Source organism: Salarias fasciatus, chromosome 3 (genome assembly GCF_902148845.1).
Source record: "Salarias fasciatus chromosome 3, fSalaFa1.1, whole genome shotgun sequence".
In the NCBI taxonomy this organism is placed as follows: domain Eukaryota; kingdom Metazoa; phylum Chordata; class Actinopteri; order Blenniiformes; family Blenniidae; genus Salarias; species Salarias fasciatus.
This window is the reverse complement of record NC_043747.1, coordinates 16,492,073-16,507,670: the sequence shown is the minus strand read 5'-3', so window position 1 is coordinate 16,507,670 and position 15,598 is coordinate 16,492,073. Positions and strand designations below refer to the sequence as shown.

General features: G+C 47.8%; 2 protein-coding genes across 2 annotated transcripts in view; both read right to left on the bottom strand.

The window, feature by feature from the left end:
* Positions 1-653: 653 nt before the first annotated feature.
* LOC115408153 (zinc transporter zipt-7.2-like) lies at positions 654-2,186 on the bottom strand. Its single transcript, XM_030118749.1, has 2 exons — positions 1,482-2,186; positions 654-1,330 (listed from the first exon to the last, which is right to left on the bottom strand). Exons 1-2 carry the CDS (start codon positions 1,984-1,986, stop codon positions 912-914), a joined length of 924 nt encoding a protein of 307 aa, XP_029974609.1. The 5' UTR covers positions 1,987-2,186; the 3' UTR covers positions 654-911.
* Positions 2,187-3,148: 962 nt separating this feature from the next.
* Positions 3,149-15,598, bottom strand: part of efnb3b (ephrin-B3b) — an 87,531-nt gene continuing 75,081 nt past the window's right edge. Inside the window, exons 3-5 of the mRNA XM_030118738.1 lie at positions 14,446-14,538; positions 9,454-9,516; positions 3,149-4,310 (exon numbers count right to left, since the gene is read on the bottom strand). Coding sequence (XP_029974598.1) covers positions 3,883-4,310; positions 9,454-9,516; positions 14,446-14,538 — 584 coding nt within the window. The 3' untranslated portion in view covers positions 3,149-3,882. The remainder of the gene's footprint in view (positions 4,311-9,453; positions 9,517-14,445; positions 14,539-15,598) is intronic.

Sequence of the window (15,598 nt, the reverse complement as noted above, 5' to 3'; positions counted from 1 at the left end):
GAAGGAGGGGAGGAGGAGGAGAGGACACAAAGAAAAAAATGAAGAAAACCACCCTTCTCTCACACGGAGGTGTCCCAAATACAAAGTCTCGACAACGTCACACAGGAGAGCCACCTCGACCTCGGCTTCGCCCGCCATTGGCACAAAGAAAACACACGCACGCACGCACACACACACTGTGCACATTTACACACACTTTCACGGAGGAAGAGGTGAGGGCGCTCGGCAGCAGCTGCTTTTTCTTTTCTTTTTCTCTCTCCAGTTCCACGCAAAACAGCACATTTTTCTCTCTCTTTCCAGCAGCCGTGGAAACAACTTTAATAGAACCTCTACATGACAGTCAAACAATCAACTGAAAAAAAACAAAAAAACAAAAGGAAACAAAAAACTTGGGGGGCCAAGAGAAAGTGGGCGAAATGGGACGAAAAACGAGGCAATGGTTTGATCTTCTTCTCCTCTGTTGGTGCAGTAATAATCCCAGATGTTTTCTTTTCTTGCCCCCCCCCCCAAACACTGTGTTTGTTTTTGAACCAGGAGCCGCCATTTTGGATCTGAGTGCTCTGAAAGGAGTTGCCGAAGAGAGAGTAACAGACACTGGATTTGACTCGGGAGGACACGTCGGGTTCTCTGAGAGCGTTTTAAATAGACAAAGACGGAACATCATACAGAAAGAACACAAGTCGATAGTTGTACAGAAAGAAGAGTTTGAGGCGGTTTGTTTTTTTTTTTTTTTTCCTCTCATTTCATCTTTAAAATCAATTTCGATACAGTCAAATACAATCCACACTCCTCCATCATGGTATAAAAAAAAAAAAAAAACAAAAAAAAAACAAAAACATATCGGAACATCATCAGCGTGTGTTGAACAAAGTCATTTCAGACGGATGTGACACTTAAGTATGAAAGATATCTCAATATATGATGTTAGATACTGATACAAAACACATCTGAGAAATGTAAGGTCCAGATTCAAACACTGGCGTCACACAGAAAAAAACATGGCTACAACACTGGAGGCTTTGTGTGCGTGTATGTGTACGTGTGTGTGTGTGTGTGTGTGTGTGTGTGTGTGTGTGTGTGAATGTGTGTGTGTGTCTTTGTGAGTGTTTGAAAGTAAAAAGTAAAAGCTCTCCGCTGCCACCCAGTTTACACAGAAGCCATAAACATGTTTGAGCAACACAAAACAGCTTTATTAGTATGCACATGTGAACATATTGCACCTCTGAACACAGCGATGTGTTATTGCCCTCCGAGGTTGAGGTGCCGGGCACGAGTGTGTTTGTGCAAGAGAAAAAGTGTGTCTGTGTGTGTGTGTATGTGTGTGTGTGTGAGAGAGAGAGAGAGAGAGAGGGCGTGGGAGTGTGTGAGAGGGAGGAGAAAACACGGCAACGCCACACAATCGCGCTTTTCACCGCTCCCGTGTCCATCGGGTTAATCACAGAAATACAGTCATATGAAAGTAATCAGTGTGTGTGTGAGAGTGTGTGTGCAAGGGGAGTGGACGTCTTTCAATGCAATCAGGAGGCATTTGTGACAGTCATTAAAAGGTGTGAAATCTGCGTCGGGAGGGTGTGTGTGTGTGTGTGTGTGTGTGTGTGTGTGTGTGTGTGTGTGTGTGTGTGTGTGTGTGTGTGTGTGTGTGTGTGTGTGTGTGTGTGTGTGTGTGTGTGTGTGTGTGTGTGTGTGTGTGTGTGTGTGTGTGTGTGTGTGTGTGTGTGTGTGAAGCGGAGAGAGACACAGAGGGCACGGACCGCCGAGGGGAGTTTCTGTTGTGAGGAATGAGTGTGTGACACGGAGATGCATTTCAACCAAAAAAAAAAAAAAAAATTGGGAGAAAAAAGAGGAATCTAAAAGGTGCCACCTCATGTAAGATGTGTGTGTGAGTGTGTGTGTGTGTGTGTGTGTGTGTGTGTGTGTTTGTGTTATGGGACCTCCTCTTTTTTTTAAGAGTTCAACTTCAGAATCCATTTTCGGCTGTCGGTCCATCACCTCTGATCAGAGTGGAGGGTTTTCCTTGTTCCTCCTCCGTCCATCCTTTTCCTTCGTCTGCTCCCATCCTCCCCTCCCCTCGGCTCCTCCTTCTTCTTCTTTAGTGTGCAATTCTTTCACAGTCTTTTCTATCTCTCTCTCTTTTTTTTAAAGTCTTCCATTAAGACGCTTTATTCCTCCTTCCAAGAACTCCTCTTTCTGCCACCGTCGCCACCTCTGTCCCACAACACCCCCACCCCGTTTTCTTTTCACTCCCCCATCTGAAAAAAAAAAGCGCTGAGAAAAAAAAAAAAAAACAACAATAATTGAGAAATAAAAGGGGGGGGGAAAAAAGCTTTCATAGATGGTTCTACCTCAACACTTCCACAAACGAGGTCTAAACTTCAAAACTACAGCATAGTACAAGGAGCTATAAAAATATACACAGAGCAGAAAGACCCTGGGGGGGTGGGGGGGGGGGGGGGTGAATGAGAGAGGGACAGGAGGAAGAGAGAAACAACCTCTGATCGCCGGGAAATTAAAAAAAAATAAAATAAAAAGATTAAATTAATATACAAAGCAAAAAGAGGCGGAAACAAGGTCGCGCTAAGTGGTGAAAGAACAAAAGACAGCGGATAAAAAAAAACGACTAGCAACAGAAGTGTAGTGAAACAGAGTGGGTGGAAATGATAAAACAATAGAAAACAGAAAGAAACATCTACAAATTATTTACTGGATATTCATATATATAATCTATAAGTGTTGATAGCGATAAAAAATCTCACTTTTTTGATATTCGCTCACTATTTTGTGTTTTGGTATTTAAGACAAGTCTAAAGAACGCACACATACCGCACACACACACACGCACGCACGCACGCACGCTCGCACACACACACAAACTGAACCCCACGCACACGCATATGCAAAACTTGCTGTACTGAAGCACACTAACTGCACGCACACGTCTAATGTGGGGCAGCGGCGCTAAAATTATTATCCAAGTCGTATGCACGCACGTAGGAGCTCTCGCAGTCGCACGACACGCACACTTTATTAAAATATACAAGATTCTGAGTGTCACCGATCGGTCAGGCCTCCCCCGGGGGCCTGGGCTCGGTCATGTGACCGCCGCTCGGACGCGCTGATTGGGTGAGTCTGTGGCCCCTGTGGTTTTTAATTTTTTTTTTTTTTTCCTTTTCATTTTTTTCTTTTTTCCTCAAGAGAAACAACACAAACAAACTAGAATCCTATTGTTGAGTTAGTGGCAGGGGCCGGTCTCTGGTTGGCTGATGGAGCACTGAGGGGCGGGGCGGTGGAGTATAGGCAGGTACTGTCTCTGGAGATCAGAGTTCTCCGGTGCTGAGAAGGGTTTAGGATGCAGTTTTTTTCAGTTTGTTCTTGTTTTTTTTTTTTTTCACTATTTCAAAGTCATCGTCTTCTCCTTTTTTAAAACTTCTTTTTAAAGCACGTCCCATCACCAGGTCTACACTCCCCAGAAAAGAGTGTGCTCGTACACTCCGTCGTTTTAGAGGATGACTCTTCAATTCGGCTCAGGCTCATTCAGCTCTGAGTTAGCGAGAACAGGGCACTCAGAGGCTCTTGCCTCTCCACGAGGGCCATGTTAAGAAGGGCTATGTATGGCTACTACTCTGCCCTTTCGCGCACACTTAGAGGCCCAGTTGTGTGAGAATGTGTCGGGGTGGTTTAATCAGGGCGGAAACACGACTGTGGCGGGGGTTTGTGTGTGGGGGGGTGGGGGGTCCCACGGGCAACACTGGTGGTTTGGAGGGGATCGGGGTTTGGAGCTGTGGTGGCAAGCTTTGCTGTGGCTTCATTCTGAGCGGGCGGGGGTCGGTCGGTAATGAGCGGAGGGGAGGTGGGTTTGTCCGGTCGGCCGGAGCGGTGGCCCTCTCATACTTTGTAGTAGATGTTGGCCGGGCTCTGAGGCGGCATCTCCTGGACGATGTAGACGGGGTGCCCGTAGTCCCCGCTCACCTTCTCGTAGTGTGGGCAGTAGGCCGAGTCCGACGTCCGCAGGGGGATGATGATGTCGCTGGGCTCCGAGCCGTTGTTGTTGGAGCTGGTGATGCCGCCACCGCCTCCCCGCTTGGGGCTGGTGAGGGAGGACAGGGACAGCGGAGGGTGGTGGGTGTCCGAGTGCTTGGCGTGCCTCCGCCGGTAGCACACGACGCAGATCACCGCCGTGACCAGCAGGAGAAAGGCAGAACCGCCCGCCGCGCCGGCGATCAGGGCGATGTTGGAGGACTGGAGCGGTCCGTTCTCACCTCTGCCGTCATCCCCGAACGGTCCTCGAGGCTGGGTGGAATTTCCGGCACTCCCTGAAACACATCGGAGAACAATCTTACTTCAGAATCAGAACTCTTCAAAATGTGGACATAGAACTGTGACGCACTGAACTATGGATACAACCACAACATGAAATATCATCGAAAATGTTGAGGGAATGTGAAGAAATCTCTGCACAACTGGGGCAACAGTGAAACCCAGTAATGGATAGTGTTAGCCTTAATCCCTTGCACTGCAATAAAAGCTGACACGATTCCACAATTGAGAGCAGCTAGTTGAGGTGGTATGGCCATCTGATAAGGATGCCCCCCGGTCAGCTCCCATTAGAGGTCTATCAGGCACGTCCTCCTGGAAGGAGGCCCCAAGGTCAACCCAGGAGCCGCTGGAGAGATTATATATCTCATTTGCTCTGGGGGCAGCTTGGGGGTCTCTGCAAAACGAGCAGGAGGGAGGTTGCAGGGTAGAGTGCTGGAGCCTCTTTGCTGTCTGAACAACCCGTCAGAGATGGGCGGGCCGACGGACGACTGCACACGCTCATGAAGATTTCTTTCAACTTTGTAATCATTTTAAGAGTCAAAGCATTCTTTTTTCCCGGAAATCATGGGATAGGTCTCTGTAAGGCAGACAATTATTGTGGTGTTTTTCTGCAAGTCCTTCTCCCTCAAGATAGCCTTGATGAAAGATTGCACACCAATATCTGATTCAAAACCCAACAGTGAAGCCGAATACTGTCATACACGCCAAGTGGCAACTTTGGGTACTTTTCTAGAAGGTGTCTTAATGGTTACTGTCCAGTCAGATGTCATTCAGCTTTTCTGTCATCATATGAAGATAACTTATGATATGCGGCATGAATTGTACCAACATCTGTAGATACTGTATGCTGCCAGCCAGACGCTTTTTTTTTCATGTACGGTCTTTGCCAAACTACAATCAACGGATACTGACCTGCCAACAAATCACAAAAACACAAACAAAAATAAAAGACATCAAAATACTGCTGAATTACAGAGAATCTGTAATCTCATTGGAAAAGAAGAATCAAAGAACTTTCAGAACTGCAACTGGTTTCTCAGTTTCACTTCCATTGTGATGGGCATCTTGCTTTATCTCGCAGCCTTTCAGGAAACTGAACTACTCCACATGATGTGTAGCGATGAATATAGTATATGAGCAAGAATCCCAGAGCCTTTAAATGAAGGCGGCGCTCCTCGTGGCCGTGCACCACAAATATCCTGAGAGATGTTTAACGGTGGAGCTCAGCCGGTGGAGGCTGCACACGCTGAGCTCGGAGGAATTCGGCGGATCTCACACAGGCTCATATGCGGTCGCTTTATTGACGTGATGGAGTGGACAGCGGCGCGTATAAAACGGAGAGGAATGTCTATAGAGAGCATGAGCGCACTGTACATTATATACTCTTGTGGACAGCTCGGCGAAGCCACAGTGTGTGTCAAGGTAGCACACTCTATTTCCCTAACCCTTAACAACTGTATTTACTTAGTATTACAGTCCGCCACAAGAAGAGAGCCTCCCCGCCGCCAGACCACACACTCCGCCTGCCCGCTGGCCTTCCTGTCCGCCTGTCTGTCGTCTCCGTCTGTCTGTCTGTTTATCAAACTGTCTGTCACGCCGCCCGTCTGTTTGTCAGCCCCTCGCTCACTCCGTCTGCCTGAAACCTTAGATCTTCACAGCCCGGGAGCCGGCGGTTTTCTCGGCGGGGGGCCGGGGTCAGAACCCAGCAGGTGAATGATGGTCTGGAAGGTGTGCGTGCGCTTCAGAGAGCGGGGAGGCGGAGGCGGCGGCGGCGGCGGGGACGGCTCTGGCGCAGGACCGTGTGAATGCGAGTTGTGGACTGGTTAAGGCCGGTAATGCGACTCTCTGCTATATAGAGTCTCTGGATTGGTCCATCATTATTCTTGGCACACATCCCCTTTCTTCTCCTCCCCGTCTGTCTCGCTGCGGCGTCTCCGCCGCTTCCTCACCCCCCCCCCTCGCTCCGTGGCTCTCTCCGTCTCCGGGTTATTGTAGCCATAATGACCCGCCTCGCTCGGGGCTCGGCGCCTAGCAACGAGGACGCGCAAACAAGACACACCGCCGTATTGATGTACACTACCGTGACAGCACCTCTCCCCGCCCACCCGCTGCTCGGCCCCCCGCCGTGCCGGACAGACCGGGAGCTAAAGGCTACTGCCCGACGCTGATTACTCTCCCCGCTTTCTTCCTCCGTCCATTAGCACAACATCCCTCATTCTCCGTCCCCATTATGACTGCCGTCTTTCACCAGCTCTCATTATTATGCTCTTCCTTCACCTCTCCGCTTCCACCTTTCACTTCCTCCCCCCCTCTTCCTTTTGCGCCCCTTTTTAACCATCCAAGTTTAAGCTTTGAGACTTTATTTCCCTCTTCACTTCTGCCTGTTCTACACGCAGCGGTTCAGAAATCAAGGTCCTTAAGTATCCGTTTCCCAACTCCAGCGTATCTCACACGGCAGAATGTCGAAATTGGCCATTTTTTCACTAATTCTTTTGGAACAGTTTCATCATCCACCACGCTCCTGCACATGTTTGCACATTTCAGCCTAAATAACGTGTGAATCAGCGCCTGTTTGCATCAACAACCTTTACATGAATACATTCAAGGGGATGTGACAAAATTACATAATTACTTGGAGCCGCAGCAACTCATGCATTATGGCATCTCATTGCGGCTTCGCACATAAGATGGCAGGTTTTTTTAAATGAATTTGTCTCTTCCTATTCATCCTGCTACGATAAAAAGAAGTTGCCGTGCTGCATAAAGTTTCTCTTTCAGAGTCGCAGTGGAAACTTTGGGTAAAACACAGTCCTCGTCACTGCCGGGAATAATGAGTAATGCAAGAAATTACCTGTTTCTCTCTATAGTTAAAAACAAAAGTACAATTATAGGAGCTATCCAGGATGCATGCTTAGCTAAAATTATCTTTAGGCTCTACAATATGAAAAAAGAAGTATAGAATATCTATTAATGTAAACATATAAGACAATTGTTTGTTATGCTCATTACTTTTGTCTGTACAGATAAAATTAAGCATTTTAAGCAGGGTTGAAACCAGTGGAGGGATTCTGTGGTTGTCTTTCACCTTGCATTTGTGTTAACATTAACAGTGCCGCTCCTGTCCAATAAACCATCACACTCTTACTGCAGACATATTTATTTCTCTCGGAGGTTTGAACATGTGGGTTTGTGTTATAATCCTGGTCTAATAGTCACCTCCAGGTGTTACAAAGAGTTCAGAAGCATGGTGAATGGGATCCACCAACACCTGGCTGAGGCAGGCAAACCTCCAGTCAGCAGAATGAATGAAGAATTCTGCAAAGCAGTGCCCTGTTATACTATATATGAACAACTATAATACCGATAAATGTTCATTTATAAGGAATCAAAGCACATATTAGGAAGCAAAACATCCCCAAGTAGCAAATGACTAATTGCAGTTATACTTCCCCTGGTTTTTGCAGCCCTTTTCCTTCTTTATTTGGAATAAATAGAAAAGGAAGCATTAGCAAGAAGCTTTCTTAGTTAATAGCCTGAAAAAAAATCTTTATTCCCCAAACGTTTGGCGGGGTTGCACATGCACTGAATAGGAGGAATGCTCCACAAATCAATAACTATCTGTTTAAAACTGGATTTGGGTCGACACCGGAGGAACCTCTGCACCGCAACTCCGCTGGAAACTGATTGAACGCTAGTTTGACTCAGCCGCGGTGTAATATTGAACCTGAAAGTGTATAGATTGTCCGCGTGCGATTTGGCCTATTTGCATCATTAAAAAGAAGGAAGGAAAAAAAAAGAAATCAGGAGCACTGGCAGTTCGTCTTCACATCACGCAGACTACAATCATCAGGAGTGGCTTTTCCCTCTGATTTCTAACCAAATTAGGGATGTTTATCCTCAGCGGACATCTGCACAGAGTGAGTGTGTGAGTGCTGTTTTGATTTGGCTGAGTGGAGTTTGCGGCAAACTGAGGGGAATAAAACTCTTTTAAAATTCCGACAATGCTCATATCTGCAGAGAAGGGGGGGAAAAAAAAACAAAAAACATTACCGACATATCCAAAGAATGTATTTGTATTTATTTACATCCCAAGTGATGATCAGAGGGAACAAACAAACACAACAGGAGAGAGTTCATGCGTTCACATGAGGACGAGAAATTTCTGTCGGGAAGCAAAACAATCATCTCAGATAAGCGGATAAGTGCGTGTTGAAGCGTCCGTGCCCGAGAGTCAGAATGCGTAAAACCGCTCGTTGTGCGCGTGAATAAAACAGTCTTGTGTGGCGCGCGAGTGCGTGTGTGTGCGTGCGTCTTCTCGCTCATCTCAGCGAAAACAATCGTTGTCATTGTTGCCGACTTCACACGTGTGATTCTCACCTATATGAAATGCAGGAAAGTGATTGGAAAATGTGTGAAATCCCTGATTTATTGGGCACTGTACACAAACTGACTGCCATGGAGAGAGAGAGAGAGAGAGAGAGAGAGAGAGAGAGAGAGAGAGAGAGAGAGAGAGAGAGAGCTGTGTTCTTTCCCCTCCACTGAATAGCTCTGAGGTGGAGCATGAATTTAGCCTCTTTCCATATCCGTCTCTCTTTATTTTCTGTTTCTCTTCCTTGTTCCATCACTTCCTTCATCCCTCATTCCTTCCTTCCTCTGCGTTCTCTCCGCAGAATCCAGGCCGCCCCGACTAATGACAATAATAACTCTGTGAAATGCCATCGCCACTGCCCTCTCCCTCGCTTTCTTTCTCCCTCCATCTTTCTTCCTCCCTCCTTTTTTTTTTCTTGTCATTCTCCCAAGGTAGCTATTAGCCCTCGATCCCCCGCCTGCAGCACTTAGCTCGCAGGGCCATGTGCAGAGGCGAGGGATGGAGACCAGTGGGAGAGAGAGAGAGAGAGAAAAGGCAGATAGAACGAAAGAAAGAAAGGAAAGAAATATGGAATTAAACAGAGAGATCCACAGATGTCACCCGCTGCACATCCTCCATCTGTCGCCTCCTCCCTCCCCGCTTCCTGCTGCTTTCCATTTTGATCTACCAGTCTTTGCTTACTCCATCCATCCATCCATCCATCCGTCTGTCCGACCGTTTTGCGGATGAAATCTGCAGCGGATTATCCCCCCGTTTGGTTTCCTGCTTACCTGGGTTTCTGCTGGTGGTGCGTCCCGCCGGAGGCTCCTTCTTTGGAATCAGTCCATACGGGCCTGAGGAGGGAAGCACGAGCGCGCAGTGAGACGAGGGGAAATACTCAGGCAGCCTCCGTCTTCCCGCTACAGCCAAAGCTCGCGGAATTGGAACCAATAAGCGAGATTAGCCAGCCAGAAAGAGAGATGGAGACGGAAGAGGTTTAATAAAGGCTTCCCTTCGTTCCCTTCCCATTATAGGAGAGCACATATTGATTCGGCTTCGATGTGCCACGTATGAGCACTTCTCCATTTGTTTGAATGGGAAACTAAAGAGAGGCCGTTTGTTGTTTTGGCCTGAACGAATTTACACAAGGCCATAACGGCTTGTAATCTGTAGTCGCTAAATCAGGCCATCTGTCTAGCAAGCCCTCAGTAATGGTGATGGCATTAAAGTGCGTTTATGTGACACAGGCAAAAACACACACACACACACACACACACACACAGACACACACACACAATTGTGAGCCACTGCATAAGTGCTACTCCTCAAAAGCTGAAAGAGATGGCTCAGAAAATACTAATTTTGCTGGCCTCGGAGCCATCTGGCTAACAGTGGGCCGCAAAAAAAACAGTCTGATGTCGGGTTATGGCTGCGCGGCTCAGCAGCTCGTGCAACATTTTGAAAAAGGAAGTCTGTTAGCGGTCATCGCAGCAACCGGGGGAGAACGAAATGGGTACGGCACTGTACGGTAAACGCACAAAATCCCATTTCTCCGTGTGCACACACTGCTGTGTGTGTGTGTGTGGGTGTGTCTGTGGGGCCTGACAAATTCAGATTACACAACACTCGTGGAGCCTGAGGTCCTCTACGGGGTCCAAAATACACACTGGTCTGCATGTCTTTAAGGGGTGAAGCTGTGGTTTTCCCAGCTCAGGTAACATTCTGGTATTGTGGTAAAACGCTTTGTTGTGGATTTTGGGGTTCCGGTTAGATGTTACAAAATGCTTTATGTCCATGTAAATGTAGCCTGTATGTGTGTGTGTGTGTGTGGTTTTGTATTTCTGTCTCTGTGAATTTTTGGGAATCAGCCAACCATTTGAGGTCCGAAATGCAGAGTTACACACCGATTTGTGTGTTTTTGAGGGTGGAAATGTAGTTTTCTGGGAATGGCGACAATCAGATTAAGGTAAGGGTCAGGATTATTGTGAAAGAGGACGGATAACGTCAGGGATTATTACAGGCGGTATATCCATAGGAAGGCAACACAATGGTACTGTGTGCATGTGTGTGTGTGTGTGGCTGCACATATTTTTTTCATTTATGAGACTACAAAGCTAAAAAAGACACACACACACACACACTAGAAAGCAAACTATTAATAGCAAAGAATTTATTTATTCATTTGATTGGAATTGCTTCATGTGGGTATTGCATATGGAGATTAGTTTTTTTTCTAAATCCGCTGTTGCACGTCTCCTCTCATGAATTGAGATTAATGTTTGTAACACATGGCTCCGGACAAACAAACTGATTGAACACAATAAACAAATAAATACATGATGTCATGAGATAGGCCTCACAAGGACGGAGCTTCCAGCGTGTGTGTGTGTGTGTGTGTGGGTGTGTGTGTGTGCGTAGCCATCATCCTACATATACTGACATTTAGAAAAGTGTGAGGCTATTGGCTGGAGGCTCCCCGATGACAGTGAACCAAACAGAAGTTGGGGGGCGGCGCCGGCCGGATCAATAGAAACCGCTGTGTGGTCAGCGGGGGCCTGTGGGGGGAGGTTTCGGGCGTCTGAGTGTATTTGCGTGCGCGCGAGACACATCCAGACAGCCAGCGAGATAGATAAAGAGTGAAATAGGAGAGGACAGGTCAGTGCATCTGCGCCGGGCGAGGGGTGTGAATGTGCGCGCCCGCGAGAGCGTGCTCCTCGGAGCGGAGCGGGAAGCGCCATATCTCATCAGAGATCACCACGAGGCGGCACGCCGCTTATTTAGACGACAAACAACACAGACGTGACCTTTCAGCCACATGGCAGATAAGATGGAAAAGACACGGAAGAGAGTGGAAATAGCAGAGCGGGGCGAGCCGGGAGGAGGGACGGCCGGCATGCAAAGCAAAAAGGGAAGGTGATGAGGACGGGGAGAAGGGGAATTTGAAAAGGGAAACGAGCAACAGTCGCCGGATTGAAAAAAGGGGTTAAAAAAAGAAACGGCCAATGCAGTGGGAATAGAGGAGAGGTGAAGGAAGGACAGAGGAGGAGAGAAAGAGACATGACAAATAAGGTGTGAGTGTGTGAGTGTGTGTGTGTGTGTGTGTGTGTGTGTGTGTAAGAGGAAAGTAGATTTTCCATTGCCTGTGTGGTGAAAGGAGTCAGGGGAAATAAAGTGTGTGTGGTGGTGTTTCTATTGAGCCGAGCTGACTGCGCTGATGTTCCGGGCTGATAGAGCCACAACAGCACCACTTGGCTTCTTGCTGAGGAGCACCAACAACACAGGAGGCCCGATAACACGGCACCGATCAAAGAACTGCAAATAAGTTCACGCGTGTGTGTGTGTGTGTGCGTGTGTGTGTGGCGGTGTCATGTGAAGGACAGGTGCCCATTATGTGCTGGACCGTACAGGTCAGTGAAAATGCTTGAAAGAGCATTTTTTTTCTTTCTTTTTTTTTTTTTTTGACGTTTTTCTGCAAAACCAGCACGGGCGGGTCATTACCAGCGAATATTTTTCTGAACAAATTAAACGTGCGCGCCACTACAACTCATTAAAAATCACTGACTGTGTGCTTTCACACTGAACCGAGTCGTTTCGTTATCATGCTTTTAAGCTGGCGGGTCCTGCTGCGTGTGGCGGCGCACAGGTGTGCGCTTTTAGTTGCATGTTGCAAAGTGTGTGAGAGGATGTTTACGCGTGTGCGTGTGTGTGTGTGTGTGTGTGTGTGTGTGTGTGTGTGTGTGTGTGTGTGTGTGTGTGTGTGTGTTGCATCCACGCGTGTGTCCAGCAATGAGTCAGTAGCAGTTAAAAGGCAGAGTGAGAAGGGAGTCAACAGGGCTCATTAGAGCCGACTGATCCCACACTTCTCCGCTGTTCCCGCCACTTAACCAGCCCTAATATGCTCGCCGAGAAAAAACACGCGCACCTATCTCCGTGCGCGAGAAGGGGGGAAGATTAGAGAGCCGGTTTTAAGAAGCTGAGGAGGGTTGCGAGTAGCGAACGCCGCCACTGCTCGGCTCCACGCAGATGTGGGACGACGTTAGATGTGGAGGACTGGAGGCTTCATGCAGGAGGCAATAAACCAACACTTTCTCTCATCGAGCAGAGACAGGATTCCTCAGCTGGATTCTTTAGATTCTGAGTGTGCCCCGGAGGAGGACACTTTGCCTCCCTTCATGCATGCATGAAAATATGCTCAATAGCCCACTTAGACAACGCCGAGTGCGCCGAATCCAGGCTGGTGGAGGCAGCTGGAGTCCATGCGGTAATCACGTCTATACTGGGACGAAGCGCCAGCTCAAAATACGAGGAGTCTGGAGATGCGCGGTGCTCCCCATTTTTCACCAACTGACTTCGATTATCCAGCGCTCTCCGTCGTCTCCTGGTTGTTTGCTATCCAGCTGGATAAACTGGGAGACGTAGTGCGGCCATGAGTGCCGCTACTCTTCGCTTTTGAGCTGTTTTCTCTCTTTCCGCAAGTGGTTCTGAGTCCTTTTACAAAAACAGTTTGTGTTTACGGTCCTGCGAAATTGTTTTGGGGAACACAAGAGAGCATGACTTTTAAATTTGAGGGTCATAATAATCAAATTCAGATTTCTAAAGTTTGGAGTCAGTGGCAGAGTTGATCCGGCAGAGATGAGCGGATGTGGATTTTCTCCAGGTCCTCTGGATTAACTGGTGTGTGTGTGTGTGTTTGTGTGTGTGTGTGTGTGTGTGTGTGTGTGTGTGTGTGTGTGTGTGTGTGTGTGTGTGTGTGTGTGTGTGTCAGCCCCGGTACGGGCTGCTGACCTGTCCTGTTGCAGCCTGCCTCTTTCATGTGCTGCCTTGTATAATTTTCAGCTCAACAACCCCGGTCTGGACAAAGTGTGTATAGAAGAGTGTTGGATGTCATTATAATTAGAGGATAAAGACTATTTTATTCGCTGATGACGAGCAGATGTTCAGCCACTCTTTTTTTTCCTTCCTTTGACCTAAATACTGCTGCTCCAGAGCGCTCATACTTGCGAGGGTTTGTCTAAATAAAACAAACTGTTGTTTGATGGGGTTGTTAGTGCAGTGTGAACAATTTAAAGGACAGATCTCGCTCTGCTTACAAATTAGTCTGATATTTTTTCAAAGGGAGTCTAGATGTGGCGTCATAAGAGCTGCTGTCTCATTTGTTCCTCAACTGAGATATGAACCAGGAAAGTGAACCACATGAGTGAAGACAGTTCTGGCAGTCCCATCCCGACACAAGGAAAACATTATCTGAAATCTTCTGGTTTAAACATTTAAGTCAATCTTTCTTCCTTAGCTGAGTCATTTACAACAGGACAAATCTTTTGTTTATGCTGCTTTTTGATTTTCCTGTAAAACCGGTACCGATTCTCTGGATATCATGTTTACCTAATTTGAGTTTCGCGAACTGAAACTCAGTCTGAAAAAAGCTGCTGGATTTTTTTTCCTTTTTCTCCAACATGTGGCAGGCTGCATGTACAAAGCACATCCACCCTGGGAAAAGTCACTTTAAAAAAAAAAACAAAAAAAAAACAACAACTGGCTGTGCACTTTGAATTTACAATCAGGATTCATGACTAAGCACACCAGAGGAAGAACCGATTTAGAAGGTCAACAATGTTTGGTGTCATCTGAGAGTCGGCTCTTGTTCCAACAGAATATCAAAGAAAAACTAATAGTTTAAGAGGACGATCGAGCCCCAGTGAGTGCTCATTTTATTGCGTGTTAAGTGATTCACTTGGGGAGACGTCTGGAGTTTGAGACGGGGAAATAAAGTTGAGAGTACTCACTCTGTCCCACTTTCAGGACCACCTTCATGCCTTGCGTGGCGCACACTCCGCCCCGCATGCTCTCCAGGCCTTGACGCGTCCCATCTGATGTAGCTGCGGGGATGGACAGACAGAGAATCGCCGTAATTAGTCAGGTAACAGGTTGTGTGTGTGTGTGTGTGTGTGTGAGAGAGAAGCGTTAAAGCCCACTCGCCCTCGCTGCATCCCCGACCCCGGCCCCTGCCGGTACGGCCAGGCGCTGCGGAAAGTTGTCGAGTGACATTTGCAGAGGCAGCGGTTTAAAAACTCCACCAGAAGCTCTGAAATGTCAAACCATGAGGCAGCGGCACTTTAATAAGTCCTCATTTACCAGGCTGCTGGAATTCATTAACACCCCCGCCGCACTGCATGGACTCGACTGCAGCCGCCGCCTGGGCTGCAGGAATAGCAGGAGTGGGGGGGGGGGGGGATGTGGAGCGGCTGAGGCTGGATGGAGGGGGGAAGAAAAAAGGACGGTAATCCAATCAAGAGTACATATAAAGTAAAATGGAGCCCCTGAGACACAAATCAGAAGCTTGATTGGTGGGAATACCCACTGTGTTGGATGAGTTAGAGCTGCGATGGGTAATACCCCGCCACTATCACTGCTTATGTTTTAATTAAGAGAATTAAGGAGATATTGTTAATTGAAACTGAGGGAGTTGCGTGTTAATGCAGGCAACGGTGGATTTAATATGCCTTTTCATGCCGTAAAAGCTTCTCTTACACTGTAAAAAGTGCGAAGGGAAACGGGGAGGATGGGATTTTCAGGAATTCTGATCGGAAGGAGGCCGAAGAGTTCACGGACACTGCCGACGCTCGTCGCTCTCACTCTGACGCTTCTTACGTAAAGCATGTCTGAATGTTTTAAAGATCAGCGGAGTGCAGGCCACAAGAGGAGGAGGAGGAGGAGGATGAAGGAGCAGTCAAACCGGGGAGAGGGAAACTCGGTGATGCCGACAGGAAATGTGTGAGGCGACGAGAGCGAGCGAGAATCACACCTCTGCAGCTGATCGCTTGTGCAGCCGCCCGCCGGACGCCAATGTTCCCGCAGCCTCTCTCCCTGATTTCCGAATCGCCGCCTTCAGAGGACGCGAAAACTCCCCGCATCGGTTTGTGGCGCCCGAGCTAACGG